Below are 24300 nucleotides of genomic sequence, written 5' to 3'. Positions count from 1 at the left end.
TCCTGGACTGGTGTGATATGTTACATGCATTGATTGATCTGCAATTACGGGTCAGGTAATGTATCAAGGGCACAAATTACATCCTTTTGTTTACATAACCATATTCTTAATAAAATGTCGATGGGATATCACGGATAAGGTCGCACTTTACGCTGCGTACATCAAGCTACGTCATTAGTTGCGCAGTGCATCGGTAATGTTAATAACCATTATTAATTTTCGAGAAAAACTTTATTCGATTGCGACGAGGTCCAATTAACCCACGGGGTTCCTACCTGACGCGCCACACCTCGGCGACGTCGGGCGCCTGTGGAACGTCCGACCCACCCACCCCCCGCCCCGAAACCAACTGTGGGGTTCCGCCACAAGAAGCCTGCCTGGACTGTACACGGTACGCGCCCGACTTCTGCTACATTTTGTATAGGTGTAAGGAATTCGATCCGAGAAGTGATATGCTGGCATCCGTATTTTATTAATCCGATCGTCAGAATCGGTGTGTCTGCATTTGATGATGTGTGATGGACTGATATTCAGCGCTGGCAGTACTCAAATGGCTGCTCGGAGGTGTTCGTGTACTGTTTTCAAGAAACATGGTGGATTTTATCATTCACACCAATGGTAAAACGTTCTTGTGATATATAATCTACACATCCACCCCATGAAGGCCGAGGATTTGCAGATGATGCTTATGAGCGAGTGATGGGTGTGGCGTGTGAAGGTCCTGTGTGGAACATGTGCTCTGGGCCGTGCTCAGGAATTTTATTTAGGCTTGACTGGCCTACTTGGCCTCAAGGATCTAAGCTGACCAAAAGCTGATTAGGACACGGGATTCTAACAAAACAAGCTTTTGTTCAGTGCTTTTTTAACTATAATGCGTAACAAGAGCATAATTTGTAGTACCGAGAAAAAAAAAAACCATATTTCTGAAATATTTTATGGAATTCTGAACCGGCGCAATTCAAAATAGGGAATGATGTGACAGTCTATGTGTGCTTTCCTTTTTATTCCTCCATGATTTCGTTTTTTATTTAAAGAACACGACTGTTAGTCGCACACCCTCAATGCCGGTCCTACACAAAGCCCTCTTAGAAAGCCCCTCTCAGGTTCCTCTTTGAGGATGGTGGGGGCTCACCTTGGTTACTAAGTTTCTATGTCAGTGCAAAAGGAAAGCCAAGAGTGTGAGAAACGAGACTGATCCAGTGGACTTTTATTATTTTTATGCGGTCAATGTCAGATTATCTTGCTGAGCACTTTGCGTTGCAATTTTTGAGAGAGAAAGTGAATTTGAAGTTCATGCCCACTTCCCGCTTCAAGATTCCGATCTGCTTCTGAAGGAAATTTGGGTCAGGATGGCTGACTCTATTGAACTGGAGACGCTGGGCAAGCCCCTTGTGTAGAGAGATAGGTTGACACGCTTGCTCTTGAGCTTCTCCCTCCGCTCCTCTCCTGGTGTTTGTGTGACTGTGTGCTGTCGGAATGGAAATTCTTTTGGTGGCTGGAGGAACACAAGTGACTGTGTGCTGAAAACTGTCCAAGCTGCATATGGGAAATGTCTGCAAATCATGCTAAACAGTTTTTATTTCATCCAAATGACTTGCAGCTCCAGCTTAGGGTCTCCAATCCGCTGCAGCGGCCTGACAGAAATGCAGGATTAGGCTTTTCGTTTCGTTGTGGTAAAATGGATCACAATGTTCCGTGATCCCTTTATGTTGCTGAATACCAGCAGTTAAGTCCCATGCTTGCTGTGGTGAAATGTATGGAATTTTTTCACCCGTGTATGTCCTGCTGGTTCCCCTATTTCAGTACCACAAATCTCCATTAGGGGGCGACACTGACATCGCGTCCCAAAGCCATCTTGAATTCATTTTGCGATTCCGAAACTCTGAATAATGTGAGCCTTAGCCCATAGAAAACACCTTTTAATTAGTTCAACTGAGCTGGCTTGTCAGAGAGTCTGGCTTGTGGTTGCCACAGCTCATTTCTGGCCGAGGCTCTGCAATTATCTCAGCTATACAAAATGAAATTCCTCAAATAGGCAGACTTCCTGAACCACTGGAGAATCCAGACCAGATCCCTTCTCACCGGTCCACAGAGATGGCTGAGATTACTGTTAGCAGTGAAGTAAAAATGTGTTTTCTTCCTGTGCCCGTGTAGAAACGTCTACAAATATAAAAAACTATCTAATGTATATTTGCTAATCTCAAAGAATTTTTTTTGGTTTGTTTAAGTTCCAGGGACATTGCCTGTGGTGCTGCTCACCTCCCAGACCCTACTAAGACCTGGAGCCTTGCCATTGGGAGACAGTAGATGTAAATCAAATGTAAATGTATGTGCCTTGTGCTTTTTCTCACTCTGACATGTAGTTCATCTAAAAGTTCAGATATGTGGCGTATTGATTTCATGAATTTGATTTCCATTTTTGTCTTTAGGTTTTTAGTCAATCGGAGGTGAGCCAGAATCTGGACAATCCCTGTTTGTACTCCTGATGACAAAAATAAAACCAACATGGCAGGTGCTGTGCATTCAGGTTTGCTCTCCAGACGTTCTGATGCACTTGCCTTGTAGAAAGTCACATGGTTTGTGGTCATTGTGTGTGTTTTGCTTAAGACTCTTGACACTGCTCAGGAGTTTTAGAATTCTGCTTGAGGGAGGAAGAGTTTAACTGTACCCTGTGATTTGAAGGCTCTTTGTAAATGGGTGGGTGCAGTGTGGGCCAAAGCCTTGCTATTGGCTGGATTTGTTCTCCCCCTGTTTAGACAGAGCTAGTGCGAGAGTAGAGAAAAGCTGAAGAAAATGCTTGTACATTTGTGGACTGCAGAGAACTTTACTAAATGAGGTAATCCAATGCATTTATATTCTCTGATACTTATTTTAACCTTCCAGGCTTCCAATTCCAGGCTTGAAATATACATGTTTATATATACATGTTTATGTACAGGCAAGCAATTTCCCAATTCGGTAATAAGTGCATGGTCTAAAATTTAAACACATTTAAACACTATCATTCATATTCAAGCATGTGGTTAGAAATAATCACATGGTAGTCCAATCAGACCTACCAATGGCTACTGTGCATGTAGGTTTTTGGGATACCCTCCCATTGAAGACTCTCAAGCAAACAGTAACAGTAACTGTGTGCATGGGAATATGATGAGCTTTATTAGTTTATTGTTTAGTTTAATTTTGTGGTATTTGTTCTTTGCTTAGTTAAAAAAATTAATGCAGAATTTTGTGTACTGTGGAGCTTACATCACCACTGGCACCAATTCTGTGTACTTACTTTCATTCTGCAAGTAAAGAAGTGAATTTCACTGCAGCACAGTGCATGGTGCACACAACGAAATGTGTTCTCTGCTTTTAACCCTCACCCTTGGTGAGCAGTGGGCAGCCATGACAGGCGCCCGGGGAGCAGTGTGTGGGGACGGTGCTTTTGCTTAGTGGCACCTCAGGGGCTTCGAACCGGCAACCTTCTGATTACAGGGCAGCTTCCTTAACCACTAGGCCACCACTGCCCCCCTAGACTATGGTCTAGATAGGTAGACAGTGTCAAATCGTGGTTCAAATCGTGGTTGTGTCTCAAATCGTGGTTCAAATACTTCAGGGGACATGGCATAACCTTTGTGAACCAAATTTTGTTTCCAGCCTCCATATGTCTACACTGGTCTAGACTAGGGATTTACCAATCAACTGGTAAGGGATTTAAATATTCAGTCTGATTAGATATTCAGTCTGATCAGACAGATCGGTGATCGCCTGGTCTTACGTATTTCCCATTTTAAACTGATCTTGTGCACAGCCAGAGAGGCTTACATGTCAGGTGAGCTTACATACAGAGACACTAAAATGATCAGAATCCAAAACTGGTGAAAAAGGACAAGCTTCTCCCTCTACATCTCTATTAAACATACAAGACCCAGTTTATTTTGAACCACAGTTAAAACCTTCCTGTCATAGTAAGATGTTATGGTTGAACCTCTCCGCCATCTTTGTTTCAGAGCCTGATTGGATACTTTCTTTGTATCAGTCATACATCATTACATAACAGTTTGATTATGTTCAATTTTGACCGCTGCATCTGTAGATCTGCGCAACTTAAGGAGATGAACAAATGTTACATAAAATATCCCACACATTCTGTAAATTTTAGAACACACCAAGTAAATTGATATGATTGTTATTGTAACTGTATTTGTTGAAAAAAGAATCATGTTTTTGTGCAAGATAAACACCTATTAAATAGACAGTGCCAACCTGGATGCCAACTAGGATCCTAGTAATATTTTATAATTCCTAGTGTGAGGATTAATTGTGGGTAATAAGAAAGTACAATAATGTTTAATGTATAGAAGAAGTAATAATACAAAAGTATAATTAAACATGATATAAAGGCATTTTGAAAAAAGGACCCTGTTCACAAAGGTCTCTGAAAAGGTATGAAAACCATCCCAGGTAAATTAAATAACAGCTGGTGATGATAAGGCAACTAAAGACATTGTAATGTATTTCTTTGGAATTATAATTCTAAATACCAATTTTAATGTTTAAAATGGGGAAGAAAAAAATGGTGCATCCCAAGTCTAGACCTCAGGTATTTGGAGCGTCTCCAGCTGGAACCTTTACATCCCTTAAAATAAAGGGATTTTATATATATATGTGTGTGTGTGTGTGTGTGTGTGTGTGTATATATATATATATAAAATAAAAACGGATATTAGAATTTCAATGCATAAAATATTAATTTCATATTTCAAGAAAATTGTATGCCTTTTAAATGTTTTTTTTTTTTTTTACGGCAACAGCCATGTTCTGGAAAAAATCATGCAGTAAATAGTCCATCTGCTAGGTAAAGGACACATTTTTGGGCTGCGTTTGATGGACCTGGGGGCAGTCTTACCAGGCCACATCAAAATCTAATTGTCAAATGCATCCCTTCAGAAATTCAGACATACATAGAGTATACTGCATGTTGCCATAATTGTCCATGCCAATTCATATGCTCCCAAAATGGTTTGCTCCAAAAAGTTTAATAATGTAATTTATGTATTTCGCTCAGATAAACCTATAAATACTGGTGGAACAAAGCATAGTGCCGCCTACTATGTGAAGACACCTTATGGTTACCATCTTGATTTGGATTTCCTCAAGTATGTAGATGACATTGAAAGTGGTGGCACCAATAATCAATATAAATTGGAAGCATACAGAAGTAAATCCATTGCTAATCTTTTCCAGTGGACTTCGTCAGAGTCCGTCTCATCTGTAAGCAGTGATGAAATACTCCAAACTTCATCTTCCTCTCCATCTTCTTCCTCTATGAACCAACGAAAGCCCCCTCTTCCACCATCTCTCTCAGTGCACATCCCACCATCAGGAAATTATGTGTCCTCTCAGGCCATCACTGCATCCAATAGACTGCTGGAGGAGAAGCACCCTCCTTCTTCACATTCCTCTGCTGCTCCAAGACCAAACCCTATGGTTGAGAGAACCTTGATGGAGACCCGCTGGCGACTAGAACAGGAGAAGGCCACCCTCCCATCATCAGCCCCTGAGCCCCTCCCTAGGCGGAGGTTGGCAAGTTTTGGTGGCCTGGGCTCTGTTAGCTCTGTATCTCCTTACACTGGGTGGAATGCTCTAAAGCATAGTGTTATTGGAGGAAATAAGCAGAGTAATGATCATCACATGCAAGGCATTTCACTGGGCATAGCAAGTGGAGGGTCATTGAGACACAGCCCAGCGAGCTCTGGTAGAGCTACACCAGTGACTGGAGTGAGTCCTCTTCACCTACAGCTTGTTCGCGATCAGATGGTAATGGCCCTTCAAAGGCTTAAAGAAATGGAGGAGCAAGTGAAAACCATCCCTCTTCTGAAGGTCAAGATATCCATTCTTCAGGAAGAGAAGAAGCAGTTGGTTGCAGAGTTGAAAAACAAGAAAGAGCAGAAAGAAGACACAGAATTAACACTTAACAAACAGGCCCACAGTACTGGCAGCGAAGAGTTTGCACTGCAGAATGTCCAAATTATGAAAGAATCAGACAAAGACCTAAGTGCCTGCTGTGGTCTGGAGGAGTTCAGACAGCTAACAGCTGAAGTGCAGGCTCTGGAGCGAACAATCCAAGATGCTCGTCTGGAGACACATCATTCACCAAAGAAGTCACTACAGCCTAGAGCAAGTAGGTCCGTTGCTGCTGGTGGCAGTGTAATTATGGATGAAGTTGTGATTCCCCATCAAATCTCCCAAAAATCATGTCTGGATGTTGCCTCAGAGGTAAAGGTTGAGACAAGGTCAGCAGCAGTGGGTGAATCTGATGTAATGTTGGGCGTGCCTTCAAAAATTGAGATAGAATTCGAATCCCAGCAGCACATCATACAAGTCCTGAAAGAACAGGTAAACCATTTGGAAGCTGAGTTGAAAGAGATGACTCTAAAATCTGAGATGAACCGGCTAAGGAACGAGCTTCACAGAGCTGGAGGCAAAAACTTGTCAAAAAAAACTCTAATCCAGTGCATTGGTACACAGTCCACAGTCCTCACCCGTAGCTTGGGTGTAGGCAACCACATAGAACTCCAGGATGCCTCCACTGGGGAGCAATGGTCAAAGGAGGGACGGGCTGTCTCTTTCGGCGTGTCTTGCAAGCCAGACACTAGAAGTGTAGCCAGTGGTCCCAACAGAGCCATGACACAATGGGAGGTGCGGGAAAGAGTGCAGTGTTTTGAAAAGTGTGTTGGGAATCATGTGTCAATGTGCAGTCAGGCCATATGCACAGAAGCAAGTGGGCGCGAGGTAGGAGTCATCATCGAGGGGACTATGGAGATGCCTGACAGAAAAGTGGAACACCGGACAGTTGGCTGTGGGGATTGCACCGTCGATGTAACCGTTCGACCGCTGAAAAACATGGTCTCACAAGGGGTACTAACTGAGCCTGTCAGCAAGGTAGATTTTGGCGTCATGGTAACGCCACGATCGGTTTCGCAGTGCACCAACACTGTGCTGGATGCTGTGTCTCGTTTCACTAACACTGTAGCAGCACGTGTCACTGAATCCAGTACAAACACCTCCCTGAACACCACAAGTGAAAAACATACCAATACTTCAGCCACTCTCACCAGATCAGTCGCCATTGGTGACGGGAAGGTTAAAGATGCAGAAGGTGCAATGAAAACCCGGTCTGTTTCTGTTGACACCTCATCAAGAGAGACCGTTACCAACCTAACCACTCTTTTTAGTCCTGTTACCAAAGTAACAACACGTGACACTGGAGTGGGGTTTGCTAATGTTAAAGAAAATTTTCTGGTTGGCTTAAGGACCAGGAACATTGCTTGTGGTCCCTCTCACCTCCCAGACCCTACTAAGACCAGGAGCATTGCCACTGAGGTGGGAGACGGTAGAATTCGACATGCTTCAGGACATTGCCACACCCTTACCCAGACAACCCAGACCATCCTACAACTCCAGTCCCCTGTAGTGCTGGAACCAGGGCTGTGTTATTACATACAGCGCATGCAGCGACTGCTTATGGACCAGCAAAGTCTCCTGAGTGAAGGCCATGGCGAGCCAAGGGAAGTAACCCTACAGCCACACACCCAGCTCACCTCCATCAGTTCTGAGCTAGTCAGCGCCTTGTCGTGTTTGGACTCCGCTGTGCGACAGGGTGGTACAGAGGAGTTACATTCTGCAGGTAGATAATGCACTTATAGGATTTGAGTTGTAAAGGATGTTTGAGTTTTGTGTATTAATCTGCGTTCTGGATATTTTCCTGGTTCAAAGCAAACAGCCAGTCTTCTAAAGCATCAGAGAGACCCCAGACCTGGAAGAAAAATTTGGTGGGAAAGCAGATTTCCTCTGCTCTGCTTGGTGAGTCTGTTTTAAGAATGAGCTACATGGTATTGGCAGTGTTGATATGTACTGAATTTCCAAAGACCTTATATTACTGCTTTTTACAGCACTGCAAAGGTGCATTAGCACATTTTGGCTTGTTTTTATTTACATTTAATTTGATGGAAATGCTGAATTTCTTTACCAAATTAGGTTTAATGGTTCTGTTTGTCACATGGGTAATCCACATAATGAAAGTAAGGGAGTACTTTTATCTCTAGACCTGTGATCAGTATATTTTTGTTTCATTTGATTAGCTGGAAAGCATTATTGTAAGAAATATAAATGTTTGTTTGTGAAGAGTAAAAGAACTGAAAGGGAGAAGCAGTTCATTTTTTGAGGAGAGAAGGTGGAAATGGCATTTTTCTGGTTTCAGTGCTGGCTGGTTGAGACCTACACTTAAAATATTTGGGATGGTGTACGGTTTTGGACAGCTCCCTTGTCTTATGGTTCTGTGGTCTGTGGCACTACTAGTCTGAAGCAAAATAGCTCTGACTTTGACTTAAAAGCACATCACAGAAATGAGTGGTGAAGGTTCTCAGAAGCTTACCAGTCAGCTTTCTCCAGCAGGTGTGTAAATATCTAGAACCAAAACAAGAACATACAGACAATGGTGAGGTTTTACATTTTGTCTATCTATCTATCTATCTATCTATCTATCTGTCTGTCTGTCTGTCTGTCTGTCTGTCTGTCTGTCTGTCTGTCTGTCTGTCTGTCTGTCTGTCTGTCTGTCTGTCTGTCTGTCTGTCTGTCTGTCTGTCTGTCTGTCTGTCTGTCTGTCTGTCTGTCTGTCTGTCTGTCTGTCTGTCTGTCTGTCTGGTTAGTTAGTTAGTTAGTCATTGTGAAACAGTGCAACATACCACACGATGGACACAACAAGATGTGTTCTTTGCATTTAACCTGTTAGCCGTAGTGAGCATTGGGCAGCCACGAAAAGCAATGTGTTTGGACAATACCTTGGTACTGGGACCAAGGGGACCTTGGTTGTTCAGGAATTGAACCTGCAATCCTATGGTTATGAGTCCACTAGGCCACCCCTGCCCCTCTATGGCCAAGCATGATACAAAATACAAAATTTTAATTCGTGTTTATTGAGCTTTGGAGACTAAGCTTTGTATTTTCTCCAGTCCCTCTGTGTGATGCCAATTCGTTGAAGTCTATAATGAAGAAGAAAGATGGACACCATGGTTTGGATGACTTTGAAGAGAACCTGAAGGTCAAAAGTTTGGCTGCAATGTGAGTAGCGAGAAGGTCCAATTACTGCAACTTTCATAAGCAATAGGCACATATTAGATTTTCTCTCTTTCTCCAATTCTCAGATAAACTTTGAATACCTGTTGCACATGCAGATCTAAGCTAAAAGGCTAAGCTCTCTATCTGGTCTATGTATATTTCGACTCTTACCTATGGTCACAAGCTCTGAGCGAAAGAATTGTGAAAACAAGCAGCAGTTACAGCACATCTGGATATTCAAAGCGTATCACTTTTTCCACATTTTGTTATGTTACAGCCTTGTTCCAAAATGGATCAATTTAATTTCCCTCAAATTTCGCTACAAAACACCCCATAATAGCCACATGATAAAAGTTTACTTGAGGATTTAGTAGGTGGTAGTAGCCTGGACCCTCAGTTCACAATTTATGTCAAAGCACAAAGCAAGCATGAAGTGAAAGGAATTGTCTGTAGACCTCCGAGGCAGGATTGTCTCCAAGCACAAATCTCTGGAAGGTTACAGAAAAAAATCTGCTTCCCAGTGAGCACAGTGGCCTACAAAGTCTTTGGTCGTGTTATTGACTTCATCCAGGAACAATTACAAGGTTCAGGGAAAATTTCATTGGAGACAGTATTTCTCAAAATGACCTAATTATATTTGGCACATTGATGCATATGACAAGTCAAAACCTTTTGCCGTGTGTATTAATGGATGTATTGATGGCTTCTCATGAACAATAATTTGTCGGAATGTCTACAAAACAAGCAGTGACCTGAGAGTTATAGAAGCTTTAGAAATATTACATAACTGTCCTAAACTTGTGTCCACAAACTGTGGTAAAAAAAAAATCCATTTCATGGTACTTAAGGGGCTCCATAGTAGTGCTCTAGCTGCTTGCAAAAAAAAACAAAATATCTCCACCTGAACAAATTACTCTACTGTGAGTGCATACATGATTTTTTTTTTTCTCATAGTTTGACGACAAGAAACCCAGAGCTCGTCAACTATCCTGGAATTAGTTATCTTACTTTTCATGGTGCTTTCTCTGGTGAGCCTAGTGAATGTAGACATTGTCCCAGCTCTACCCATCAAGGTGGCTTGGATAATCAGGTGCCACTCAGCATGCCACATTATGGGCGCACCTCACTAATGGGTAATAGAAACCACGCATGCGCAAAAAAATTATGATTTTGAATTGAGGTGCATAATCAATAAAGATACTGTTCTGTGAGAATGGGCTTTGTGGTGTGGTAGTAGCCTAGTGATTAACACTCTCGCCTATGAACCAGAAGACCCAGGTTCAAACCCCACTTACTACCATTGTGTCCCTGAGCAAGACACTTAACCCCAAGTTGCTCCAGGGGGACTGTCCCTGTAACTACTGATTGTAAGTCGCTCTGGATAAGGGCGTCTGATAAATGCTGCAAAATGGCTTTCTTTTTTTTCTCATCCCATTGAGACTGCTATGTTGAGACAAGACGAGACAGAGAACACAAAGATTGGTTTTGAGACCAAGACCGGTCTCGATAACTACAGCACTACCAAGAACACAATGGTCACTCTGTTAGCGCTCCAGAGGTTCTCTGTGGACAGAGTAGAACCTTCTAGAAGGACAACCATCACTGCAGCAATCCACCAATCAGGCCTGTATGGTACAGGGGCGAGTCAGAAGCCACTCCTTAGTAAAAGGTACATGGCTGCCTGCATGGAGTTTGCCAAAAGGCACCTGAAGGACCCTCAGACCATGAGAAATAAAATTATCTGGTGTAATGAGACAATGATTGAACTCTTTGGTGTGAATGCCAGGTATCATGTTTGGAGGAAATACCATCCCAACAGTGAAGCATGGTGGCAGCATCATGCTGTGGAGAGGTTTTTCAGCTGCAGGAACTGGGAGACGAGTCAGGATAGAGGGAAAAGTGACTGCTGCAATGTACAGAGACATCCTGCATGAAAACCTGCTCCAGAGCGCTCTTGAACTCGATGGTTCATCTTTAAGAAAGATAACAACCCTAAGCACACAGATAAGATATCAAAGAGTGGCTTCAGTAGAACTCTGTGAATGCTCTTTAGTGGCCCAGCCAGAGCCCAGACTTGAATCCAATACTGGAGAGATCTTAAAATATCTGTGCACTGACGCTTCCCATCCAACCTGATGGAGCTTGAGCGAGGAATGGCTGAAACTGGCCAAAGATAGGTGTAACAACAAAATATTGTGAAGGCTGTGACGACTAATGTACATGTGATTTTTCTGTTTTTTTTTTTTTTTTATATATTTACCAAATGTAAACTGGAGAGGGTGATCTAGAGAAGCGTCAAAATGGACTGATGGATGGAAATGGAGAGATGTCTTAAACAGTATAGCTCAAATGTCAGATGTTTCAGACTGCATATTCATGGAAAGAATTCTGTGTGTTAATGGATACAGACTTCAATGCTTCTTTTGGTTATGAGAACAAAAATGGATAAATCAGCTCTCAGTAAGACATTATGCACAAGGTCAAAGTAGTAGTATAATGAATATCCTGCTTGCTTTTAACTTGTCAAACATATGTTTCAAACCTTATTACTTATAGCCCAGTGCAATGTCTATAAAATATATGTGTTCTGTCAAAATCATGATGTTTTTTTCTAATCTTTTCAGAAATATGTTCAATTGTACAGTCATTTCAATTTTGAATGTCATTGATTCTTTACAGCATTCATTTAATCCATTTTGTTGTGCCCTTGCAGCAAGCTGGAGGACGTGGCTGTGACAGAAAATTTATCCGAAGAGAGTGAACCAGAGAGACGGGACGAAGCTTCTGTCATTCCACAGAGGAGAGGAGCAATGCATAATCTAGGCAAATCCCTAGTGGAGAGGAGGAAGAACCTACCAAAGACAGAGAAAAGTGAAAGGTGTTTTTTTTTTTTTTATCAGATTACTGCTTATAAGTGGGGTAGTCACAAATGGTTGATTCAATATGATGTAAAAAATTTTAAACAATGTCTCTGATTTTCAATTAATAGCCAAGCAATTACCAAAGGGTGATGTCTCACATTTACATTCATTTACATTTACATTTACAGCATTTATCAGACGCCCTTATCCAGAGCGACTTACAATCAGTATTTACAGGGACAGTCTCCCTGGAGCAACTTAAGGTTAAGTGTCTTGCTCAGGGACACAATGGTAGTAAGTGGGATTTGAACCCGGGTCTTCTGGTTCACAGGCGAGTGTCTTACCCACTAGGCTACTACCACATTCATGGCATTAAGCAGACACACTGATCCAGAGGACAGTCTCCCTGGAAGGTTTACAAGACCAACCTGGAGCAACTCAGGGTTAAGTGTCTTGCTCATAGACATAATGGTAGCAAGTGGGTTTGAACCTGTGACTTTGTGTTCTTCTGGTTCATTGGTGAGGGCATTGCCCATTCACATTTACAACATTTGGAAGACACTCTTATCCAGAGCAACTTATGTAGGTTCTTTAAATGGCCATTTAAAGAACCTACATGGTAAATACCATTAGTTTAATAACTCAGTAGCCAACCAATTTTTTACATACATTTATTTGTAAAGTATTTGCTAAAAAGGAAGGTACTTAGCTTGTGTTTGAAGAGCTAGTGACTCATTCCACCACCTAACAGCCAATATTGTGAAGAGTCTAGATGAATTCTAGTACCTTGTGAGATGGTGGTACCAGTCAAACAGTTCTGGAGGATCAGAGAAATCGAAGTGCAGAGTGATGAGAGATCTGAGGTAGGAGGGTGTTGACTAGAGGTGTGAACCTTCGCTGGTCTCATGATTCAACTAGATTACGATTAGAAATGCCTCTATTGATACATCACAATGCATGCCATACATTTTCTACATGGTCACATGATGTTTTCAAATACAAGAGTTAAGGTCTCTTACACCATGCTCCCCTGACACGACAAATGGCAGAAAAATGCCTGGATCAGATGTCCGTGGCATCAGGTAAGCGCAGACTGGAAACAAACCCATTTTCTGCTCATTGTAGAAAATCTAAAGCCACAGGGCTAAAAAAAATATGAGTTTTTTTTAAATCTCCCTGTAAGATGATAATGTCATGCTGTAGGTCTCTGGACAGATCAGCTTTTTTTTTTTTTTTTTTTGTATGTCCTGACACTTTTTCATTAGAACTAGCAATCTGAGCTACATTAGCTCTCCTATTAGATCAGATTCTATGCCCCTCACAAGAATCAATACACATTGGCCATCCATGACTGTGTAGCCAGTTCAAAGGTTTGCCTTCCTTGGACCAATTTTGGTTTGTGCTAACCACCACAGACACTGCAGAACATCTCATAAGAGTTGCAGTTGTGAAGATGCTATCACAATTTGGCCTTTCTCATGGTCACTCAAACCCTTACGCTTTTTTATTAACTTTTTTCCTGTTTCCAACACACCAAAATGTTCACTTGTGGTCTTAATTCATCCCAGCCACTGACAGGTGCCACTAATAAAGCTAATACATTTATTCATATTGGTGGGGCTGATAAGTATATAGGATGGTATATTTTAGGGTATTAACTTTCTGACTGCATAAAATGAGACCTTAATGGAGAATGAACAAAATATGATTTCATTTTGATTATGGGTTGCTGTGTTTGGAACAGAGCTGGTTTGAGGCTGATGCTGATTAGCATTGTAGTAGCAGACATAGTGGTAGCAGATAATCCTGTTCAGGGACATTCACTGCAGCTAAATATAAATCCATTATTCATGGACTGAATTACATGCCAAGGATTATAAATAAAGCAAGGCACACACACCACACACCGAGTTTTAGCCTAAGCTTTTTTTTTTTACCGCCTTCCTAAACTGACATGATATAGACAATAAATATGTGAGATGTTAAACACATAAATCTTTAAACATTTTTTATATGTGTTTCAGATATGAGCTAAATGAGAAGATGTTGTCTGCATGCCATGCTCTGAAGGTACACCTGTCAGACAGCAAGGCTTTATCAGCCAGGGAATTGGTGAGTACAGCAAGTCTAGAACCCCTCAGTTTGTGAGTGTAAGTTTGTGTGTTTATTTAAATCTCAGTTGAATAAACATACGTTAGAACTATAGATGTCAAAAAGTTTTGAATAAAACAAAATTCACTTTGTGAATTTTTCAGTGCAGGATAGGAAATTGGAGACATGGGGACCTGACCCTTTTGGCAGGGTGGGGTTCTGGAAATGCTTATTGAAAACAGGAACCTCAAAAGAACCTCAAAAACAGTCAGAAGGTTTAAAAAAATCAAGGTCTGGCAGAAGTGTTTCTATATATAACACATACATGCACACATTACTATACAAATGGTTATGCAGGAAAATGCTTTTGAGTGTTAATAGTTTATTTTCTCAATTAACAAAATGCTGTGAATGAACAGAAAATAAATATTAATCAAATAAATGTTTGGTGTGACCACCCTTTGCCTTCAAAAAAGCATATATTTTTCTTGTTACACTTGCAAACAGTTTTTGAAGGATCTCTTCTGGTGGGTTGTTCCAAATACACTGCTCAAAATACTACACAAAAATAAGACATACTAGATCTGAATGAATATTAAATACTTATTATTAAACACAATTAAGAACCACATCATCTGCAAAAAGTAAAGATGAGATTATCCTGCCACCAAACTCAACACCCTCCACACCACGGCTGCGCCTAGAAATTCTGTCCATAGGTTACCATAGGTTCTGTCCAGGTTATGGACAGAACCAGTGACAAAGGGCAGCCCTGGTGGAGTCTAACCCTCACCGGGAACAGGTTCGACTTATTGCCGGCTATGTGGACCAAGCTCACGCTCCTCTGGTACAGGAACTTAATGGCCCTTAACAAAGGGCCATCCACCCCCTACTCCTGGAGTGCCCCCCAAAGGGTGCCCCTGGGGACACAGTCATAAGCCTTCTCCAAATCCACAAAACACATGTGGATTGGTTGGTCAAACTCCCATGCCCCCTCCATCACCCCAGCAAGGGTAAAGACCTGGTCCACAGTTCCACGGCCAGGACAAAAACCACATTGCTCCTCCTCAATCCAAGATTCAACTATTGACCAGATGCTCCTCTCCAGTAATTTGGAGTAGACCTTTCCAGGGAGGCTGAGGAGTAGTATCCCCCTATAGTTGTAACACACCCTCTGGTCCCCCTTCTTAAAAACGGGGACCACCACCCCAGTCTGCCACTCCACAGCAACTGCCCCCAATGTCCACGCATTGTTGCAGAGACATGTCAAATACAACAACCCTACAACATCCATAGCCATGAGATAACCAGGATGGATCTCATCCACCCCCAGGGCTACGCTGCTGTGTTGCTGTTTGACTACTTCAGCAACTTCTGTCCCTGAGATTGGACAGTCCATACCCAGGTATCCCAGCTCTGGTTCCTCATCGGAATGCATTTTGGTGGGATTGAGGAGCTCCTCAATGTATTCCTTCCAACACCTGACTATTGCCTCAGTCGACGTCAGCAGCTCCCAATCCCCACTGTAAAAAGTGTGACCGAGTTGCTGCCCTCCTCTCCTGAGGCGTCGGATGGTTTGGCAGAACCTCCATGGAGCTGATCGGTAGTCTTTCTCCATGGCCTCACCAAACTCCTCCCACATCCGACATTTTGCCTCGGCGACTGCCACTGCTACACCCCGCTTTGCCATCCAGTAACTCTCTGCTGCTTCTGGAGACCCACATACCAGCCATGCCCTGTAGGCTTCCTTCTTCAGACTGACAGCTCCCCTAACCTCTGGTGTCTACCAGCGATCATGACTAGCACCGGCCACCTTTCGACCACAACTAGCAACAGCAGGACAATGGAGTCCCCAGTCGGAGCACTACCTAACACTCGTCCCAGGGACTCCAAAAAGGCTGGGTATTCTGAGCTGCTATTTGGCGCATAAGTGCAAACAACAGTCAGGACCCATTTCCCAACCCAAAGGCACAGGGAGGCTACCCTTTCGTCCCCCGGGGTGCACCCCAACAAAAAGGCTAAGAGTCTTGCGGCTAACAAAAAAGCCAACACCATCTCTCCGTCTCTCACCTGGAGCAACTCAAGCAAAGGAGAGTGTCCAACCTCTCTCAAGGACTTGGGTTCGAGAGCCAATGTTATGTGTTGAGGTGAGTCTGACTATATCTAGCCGGTAGCGCTCAACTTCTTCTGCTCGCTCATGGGCCTCAACCCCAGGCCTGGCTCCAGGGTGGTACCCCAGCAACCCTCTGCGCCGGGTACTCAGACTCGTTGTTTTTCCTTCCATGAAAGATCTTCTGAACTGTTCTTTTTCTCACCCTTTACCTAAGACCAATTTGTCATGGGAGGTCCTACCAGGGGTACCAAGCGCCCCCAGCAACATAGCTCATAGGCTCATTAGGGCTCTCAAACTCTTCCACCATGATAAGGTGATGGTTCAAGGAATAGAACCAAACACTCAGTCTTAAAAACAGGGGAATTTAATAAACTTAAAAAAGGCACAACAGCCCTCACTCAGTCACAATACATGAACACAAGAAACACGGATACTGCCGAACAAGGATGGGACACAGCAAGGATACATTTAAACTAAGAATCACAGGTTCACTCAGGTAATCAGGAAAACAAATCTCCAGTCTGGAAATGGAACCAGAGACCCCAGAAATGTCAGATTTAATTTTTCATTTGTTTGCATTAAAAGCATTCTTAGAAAAGCATCCTTAGATTGCTTTAAAGTATCTTTAAAGTCGCTTTAAAGTATCTTTTCACACCTTTGCACAGTACTGTATATACTGAGGAAAGAAAATTCAGTATCCTATCCTACTGCATCGTGTTTTTGTATCATGTTTTGTGCTGTCCAGTGATCTATGTTTATCTAATTATTCAGCACAGCATTTTACTTAAAGCAAGCTGTAAGGGTCAGATTGGATTACCCTCTGTACAAGTAGCACCTGTTTCTACGGCTGCCTGTGACAGATGCCCAGTGCCTCCCACCCCCATCCGTCTGCACAACAGCCAGGAATGGGATTCCCCACCATGTGTTTTTTTTTCTGTAGATGGTTTGTCTTTTTGAGCTAAAATTTTTTCTTGTGTTTATTTATTTAGTTATTACCATATATGAACCTGAGTATGAGGGCAACAGGGCAAAAACATTATGAAGACTGATTGGATACTTGTTATTTTTTGTCCCATTATGGACCAGAAAAGATATTTTATTAACATATGTGTTTGCTTAGATTGATCACTGCAGTTGGAACTATTTTCAGGACCTTTGTCAAGTGCAAAACACAATGCAGACTGTGTGGTTTTTGTAATCAGAGAAAATTGATGTGTTTTTTTTTCTTTTCTCAGTTGCTCTTTTTCATGGCTCTATGATGCAGCATCATGGAGGATATATTAATAATCATGATAAAAGATCTTAGAATTTCTGAATATGAATTGTACTGTCAGGAATCAGTGCAGCGGAGGACAGAAAAGACGCAAATGCAGGACAAATAAACAGTGAATTTACTAGAATTTAAAATATACATACAGATAAACAGTGGAACGGGGACATTGCCATGATAAACATTTATGACTGGACAGTGACATGAAACAGAAGGATACATTTATACACATATACACAGATGAAAACAATCAGGTAATAAGAGCGACATTAGACAAACTCAAAACTTCGGAACATGGACCCGGCACACCCCACATATTCAGGTTCATGACACGTTCATAAAACATTTAGCACAATCAGGCTTCTTCTCATGGCAGGGATACTGTATCAAATGTTTGCATCAATTTGGAAAATATAAGTTTTTAGTATTGATGTTAAACTAAAATTTGTTTGTCGAGAATGGAAAAAATAGTTTATCAAGAATAGATTTTTAATAGGAATCACATCTTACCACAGCAAAACTCCCAACCCTATTACAGAAGCAGGCATTTCAGCAGTTGCAGGACTGTATTTGTGATAATATCTGTTACTAGCAACAGCCATACTGAGGAGGCCAGACGATCTGTGAACAGAGTCTGTTGTTTTTGGCTGTTCCGTTTTATAGTACATTTTTTTAGAGTCAGTTTTATTCTGTGGTGACTGGCTGGGGTTGCTCACGAAACCATTCTTCTCAACAAAGTGCTTCAAACGAGGCCTTCTTGAAAAACTTCTCTTATTGTGTTCTATGTTTATCGTCATTTTTGTTGATCCCATAATTATAAACTGGCCTCTGCTATTACAAATTCAGACTGGCCATTGCTCTGGGGAACTGGAAAGGCATGCAAATTACTGTTTGTCCAGGGGTCAGTATGGTTTCTATGGAGCTTCCTGGCAGTTTGATGACTTCTGTATAATGCAAGAATTTGAACCAAAGCATAAGAACTAAGCATAAGGCTTGTGTACTTGTGAAGGCATCTTTAGGATTCACATAACTAAATAGATAAACAAAGAAAATGTGACCCATGCGACTGTTGGACAGTCATGTGTTTAAATCATTGGAATGAGGAAGTATAAAAACCTTTAAAACTCTGTATGTAAAAGACAGAAATAATTACACACGAAATAGGGTAGTTATTTCCTCCTCATCAAGATGCAGTTTTACCTACCTGTGTAAATCCTGTTTTCACTTTAGTTTTAGTCTAGTCTTTGGTCAAGCTGTCATTTTATTTACTATTAGTCTTAGTCAAGTCCATACTCATTTTAGTCTAGTCAGGATTTATCCCACTAAAACTAATTTTAGTCAGAATTATCCATATCCAATATAGTACAAGTACCTAGTAGAACAGACAAAGCCACATTTTCTTTTAGTCTAACCCATTTCATAACATTTAGAGACAAGGTTATCTTATTATTATATTATTGTTTGGAGCCCTAGGCAAGATTTTAGGTGCTGCACCCTTATATTGCAGTAAATTCCTCTGCTAGCCTAATTAATTTTCTCACAAGAAAATATATTTGTCATAGAAATTCTTTTATTTAAAATTTTAAATACATAGAAAGAAATACAAAAAAATGACCTTGAGCTTGTTGATCAAGAAATCAAGTCCCCCAAGTAGCCCTTGACAGAGGGCTCTCAAGCTTTGAGAGTGACAAGAGCTAAGAGTGACATTCCAGTAAACCCCACCTCCACCACTGTCCTGCTGGATGGGCCTCAGGAACGTGGGCATTTCTTTAATAATTTTATTATTACTCTTAGCTGGTCTTGATCACGTCAAAAAGGTCAGTTGATGAAGATATTATGTCATAAATGTTGGTGACAAAAACAACACAATCCTGACAAGCCCTGATGTCACACAAGCTGCATGCTTAGCACGTAGTGTTGTGTGCCAGTTCGAAAGCAGTTCCCTTTGTGTGTGTGTTTCCATTGCCTAGAGGTCCAGCTTGAACACCCTGCAACACGAGTGGTTCCGTGTATCCAGTCAGAAAAGTGCTCGGGCCTCCCTGGTGGAGGACTTCCTGTGTGCAGCAGGATCCGTATCTCCCACTGTGCTGCGCCACATCGCCAACATGGCCGACGGCAACGGAAATACCGCGCTGCATTACAGTGTGTCCCACTCCAACTTCACTGTGGTTAAGAGGCTGCTGGACGCAGGTGCGCCGAGCCAGATGGATCACAGCCCTTCATATTACTCTATATTCCACAGTAGGCTTTATTTCCTGTGCTCAGAGAATAATAATTTAGTTTTTCTTTATTTTTTAATCAACCTTTTAGACATCTGTAACGTGGACCAGCAGAACAAAGCCGGCTATACTCCCATAATGCTCGCTGCTCTTGCTGCTGTGGAAAATAAAGAGGACATGAGTGTGGTAGAACAGCTCTTCAGCAAAGGGGACGTTAACGCCAAGGCCAGCCAGGTCTGTAACCCAATGCACTGACCACGTATCTGTCTGTTTTAAGTGTTAAACTATAAGCCCTCTACTAAAGGGTACTAGAATGTTCCATCTGAAACTCATTTACAGTCAGCTGATTCCACTTTTTATAACCTTTTTTATAATGATAGCAGTCCTGAGAATACGTGACTGCACTGGCACTCAAATTTTTCTAATTCTGTGCATGACTGTATGATTGTGTGTGTGAATCTCAGGCAGGTCAGACAGCACTGATGCTGGCGGTCAGTCATGGCCGGATAGACATGGTGAGGGCCCTGCTGGCGTCAGGGTCGGAAGTAAACTCTCAGGACGATGAGGGTTCGACGGCCCTGATGTGTGCTAGCGAACACGGCCAAGCTGACATTGTCAAGTTGCTGTTGGCACAGCCAGATTGTGATGCTGCTCTGAGTGACAATGTGAGTAGGAGTGGTTGGGAGGAATGAATGTGGATGGAATCATACATACATACATATATATGTGTGTGTGTGTGTGTGTGTGTGTGTGTGTGTATATGTAGCGCAAATGTAGGGCTCAACGATACAGTATCTAACCAAATTTTAATAAACGGGTGAATGGCGATTGCAGTTGAGTGGGCAGAGCGTGACGACACTGTTCATCCATACGACACTCTGTTCATCCGAGGAGGCATGCAGCAGAGTAAACAAAGTTTAGATAGTAAAACAAAGTTCTGTCCTCAGAGCGGTAAGCCGTTTTCAAACGCGGCATGTGCTGCACTCGCCACAAGGTTTGCGTTTCCTCTCGAAGAACAGCGAGTGGCACTCAACGTTTTGATTCTATTTGTTGTGCGAAAAAGCATCACTACACATAGCTGTCAAAGTTCTTTGACATAGTGCGCACGCCCATGAAGCCAATCGGGCAAGTGCTACAGATTCGACACAGACAACTGCTCTAGCACTGTGCAAGCCTAATGATTTTGAGAGCAAAGTGCAGCATATTCCACGTTCGGTCTGTATCCCACCATGTGGGCGAGTCCAGTCATGTGGCGCTGATGTCCCTGTGTAATATGCAAACATGCTCATCAATCCGATGAGTCCCATGTTAAAACCCCACCCACTTAAACTCAAGCAATGACACTCACTCTCAACTCATGGTATGCTAGTTACACCGTAGTTCATTTAATGTACAGTTATGCTACAGTTTTTAATATACATAGTATAGTCGCAAATAAATTGTGCTCTAGGCACATTCAAACTTTGTCTTAAAGTGTAGCTGTTACCCATTGATGTTACAAACATATGAATTGTTACAAACATATTTGTGCTTTGTGTATCGAAATGTTACCACAGCTTTTGATCTTATTTTTTTTATACTTCTACACAAATTTTTATATTTTGAAACTGTGGTATGATTCTCTCTCTCTCTCGCTGATTCTGAACGCAGGATGACAGCTCAGCCTTGTCTATAGCTTTGGAGGCAGGACACAAAGATATTGCAATGCTACTCTATGCTCATATCAACTTCTCTAAGGGCCAGACTGGGGTAGGACAACACACACACATCTTTTATATGTTGCATACTGTGTGTAAAATATGTAAACTAATGTAAAATGTATGCTTCATATGAATGTGAATCAGTGCAGTATACAGGTTAGTATTGTAATGACTATGTAACAAACACCCTACATATCCTTTATAACACATTTACAAATGTCTACATGCTACTGTGTGTATGATTTGTAACTAAAGACTTTCTGCGCATGTCTTAAATCTCCCTATTCATCCCTCTTATGTTTTATTTTACAGGGTGCACCACATATTGGGGGAAACATTCCCCCTCATCCTGTTGTAAGAAATGCTTTTGATTAACAAGATCCCAGTCCAATGTGGTCTACTTATATTCACAGGTTTAGTTACTGTCCCTCTTTAGCTGTCCAGCTTCAGTTTTATTAAATGCAAATGTAAACTTTAATCAAGGCTCACCTAGATTCAGTATTTTATTCTCAGGTATAAAGGAGCCTGGATTGAAATGTGTGCTTTATGCGAAGCTTGAAGAATTTATTTTATCCATTGTTTTTGAGTGTGTGTGTGTGTGTGTGTGTGTGTGTGTGTGTGTGTGTGTGTGTGTGTGTATATATATATATATATATATATATATATATATATATATATGTGGGTGTGGGTGTGTGTTTAAGCTTCAATGCATGACCATGTATGACCAAGTGTAATCATTCTACAAACAGTCTAGCTCTAGAAATGATTTCTGTGTGCATTCAGCATTTCTAACACCACATATTAACGTACACAAATTCATATGATTCATTGAAGAATTTCCTGGTTTTTTTATGTGTATATACTGTATATCCTTGAAATCTTTCTTGTAATAGGCTATTTTGAATTAGCTGGAAATGCCTTCATGCATTGAAACAATAAACTGCTTCATAAAATATCTTTTGGGCTTTGCCTAGTACCATACAAATACTGAGTTGCAAATCTTGGTCACAAAATATTTATAAAAAACAATGTATTGCATATAAATTCTTTCTGACATACACTCTGTCAACATGTTTATTTCTTTCTTTTTTCACCAGAAGTGGGATCTTTGATCTTATGTATGACCACATCTATTCAAAATAATAAAAAATCACATGCAGTCTGTTGTCAGACCCTTTTGTGTTTACTATAATCTGATTATAGCATAAAGCAGCATTGCTGCCTGAGAAACTCAAATTCTCAATCTATCACCATGGCAACCCCTCCATGTGTAAAAAAGTGCCGCTGCTTCCCCTTGTTAAACATGTAACAGGCTGAAGGTGGCTCCAGCTTGTCAGAACCAACTGCCTCTGTCTTTTCTTGCATACGAATGGTTTGCCTATTATTTTTCAGCCCCCAGACAGAAGACAAAAGTTCCCCCTAGCATATTCCATAACAATAGGTCTACCTGTTTACTGTCTTCTTCTGCACGTCCAATAGTTTTACAGGAATAATGCAACCAATTTCAGTGCCTAATGCCATATGCCAACATTCTGCTTCTATTTTTAAACCATCTGATGCCTAGCTGATGATGTTTCGACAATTAACAGCATTCTTGCCTCATTTTTTCTGCCCCGTTGTTCTCTCCACACCTTGATAATGTTTTGACATTAACGAACTGTGGTCTAGTGGGGACTGTGCGCGGGTGGAAAATGAAAGCTGAGTAATTGGTTTCTTTTTAGGCCGTGAGTTTCAATGACATGCGCATTTACAGATCACCTCCAGCAGGTTATGTGCACTGCCTCTTATTTCATTTAACATTGTGATTGGCTAGTAGAATAAAAATGAGATATTCTTGCCAGAATGGTGTATTATGTTTAGTGAAGCTAGGCTAATTGGACGCAGGACTGCAGTGGGAGACATGTGACTATGTGAGTCTTTGACATTGTACACGTTTTACTGAGTGTGTGTGCAAGTGAGTGTGTGTGCGCGTGCGCATGCAAAGTGAAGGAATGCTGTAGCTATATCACCCTGTGAGGACTGCAGTGGGGAAAACGTGTTGTTGCCATGGTAACGTGTCTTAGCAGTAAGTGGTATTTTAGAGACAGAGCTGTGCGTTACGTGCTAGGATATGAATCTGAAATATCATTTCATCTGGAATTCATTGCAGTGTCATATCATATCATATCTACTATTCTCATTATGAAGAGACATTTAAAATTGTCCAGTTGTTAAAAAAAACACCAGGCGATAACTGGATGCCTGAGACATTTAGAGACATATCCTTTTCTTGTTACAGTTGCCATGGCAAATCATTTTTAATACAGTCAAGGGAAGGTCGGAAACAGCGATATTTTAGGAATCCATTTTTAGATGCATTTTGGGTTTTTGCATCTATAAAATTAAAACATTTTGCATCTATGAAATTAAAATTAAAATTAAAAAGGATATAAAGAGGAACATAATTTACAGATGATGTTTTTTTCTTGTGGTAATTAAGTTGGTTGTAATAGCCCTGATACAACACATCACTTCTTGCTAACTTGTTAAAGCCATATTTTTATATATAGTTTAGGTTATCTGATCGAATGTAATCAGAAATTTTTTTCCGTATTAATGACAGCTACATTTTATTAATATTTTGTCTGCAAAAGTAAAGTATACATTCCAAAATACTAGTTTTCTAATAATACTGGCCATGGCAAGAAAACATTGATTGAACCAATTTCTAGACCCATGAGGTGCACATTTTGATCCATTATTAATCACTCTAAAAACAATTACCAAGTTAAAAATAAACATATATACGATAAAACGAAGGGGGAGGGGTGTCTTCAAAGTAAAAAGCAAGTGGAGCACTTCTCCAGTCTGCTACATCCCATCCATAATTGATAGAATGAACATGTGAAAGTTTTTGCAAGGAAAAAAACGAGTGTTTGCGGCTCCTTGCGGCAGCTCTCCT

General features: G+C 41.4%; 1 protein-coding gene and 1 long non-coding RNA gene across 6 annotated transcripts in view; one reads left to right on the top strand and one right to left on the bottom strand.

Moving 5' to 3' along the window:
- Nucleotides 1–24300, bottom strand: part of LOC114785293 (uncharacterized) — a 30423-nt gene that overhangs the window by 4899 nt on the left and 1224 nt on the right. Inside the window, exon 2 of the long non-coding RNA XR_003749040.1 lies at nt 8423–8454. This is a non-coding gene — a long non-coding RNA (uncharacterized LOC114785293). The remainder of the gene's footprint in view (nt 1–8422; nt 8455–24300) is intronic.
- On the top strand, nt 2052–22518 carry LOC114785289 (KN motif and ankyrin repeat domain-containing protein 1-like). 5 transcript variants are annotated; one of them, XM_028971293.1, is made up of 13 exons: nt 2052–2121; nt 2229–2326; nt 2430–2527; nt 5054–5144; nt 5233–7675; nt 7765–7851; nt 9000–9108; nt 11819–11983; nt 13991–14078; nt 19411–19630; nt 19751–19893; nt 20124–20324; nt 21310–22518. In XM_028971293.1, the coding sequence occupies exons 5-13, from the start codon at nt 5314–5316 to the stop codon at nt 21472–21474; spliced, it is 3540 nt and encodes a 1179-aa protein (XP_028827126.1). In that variant the 5' UTR covers nt 2052–2121; nt 2229–2326; nt 2430–2527; nt 5054–5144; nt 5233–5313; the 3' UTR covers nt 21475–22518. The 5 variants fall into 5 exon arrangements, with proteins under 5 accessions (XP_028827126.1, XP_028827127.1, XP_028827128.1 ...); XM_028971295.1 differs by lacking the exons at nt 2052–2121; nt 2229–2326; nt 2430–2527 and adding an exon at nt 2618–2836 and having other exon boundaries at nt 21310–21408; nt 21672–22518; XM_028971292.1 differs by lacking the exons at nt 2052–2121; nt 2229–2326; nt 2430–2527 and adding an exon at nt 2618–2836.

Source organism: Denticeps clupeoides, chromosome 3, assembly GCF_900700375.1.
Source record: "Denticeps clupeoides chromosome 3, fDenClu1.1, whole genome shotgun sequence".
Lineage (NCBI taxonomy): Eukaryota > Metazoa > Chordata > Actinopteri > Clupeiformes > Denticipitidae > Denticeps > Denticeps clupeoides.
This window is presented reverse-complemented; position numbering and strand designations above follow the sequence as displayed.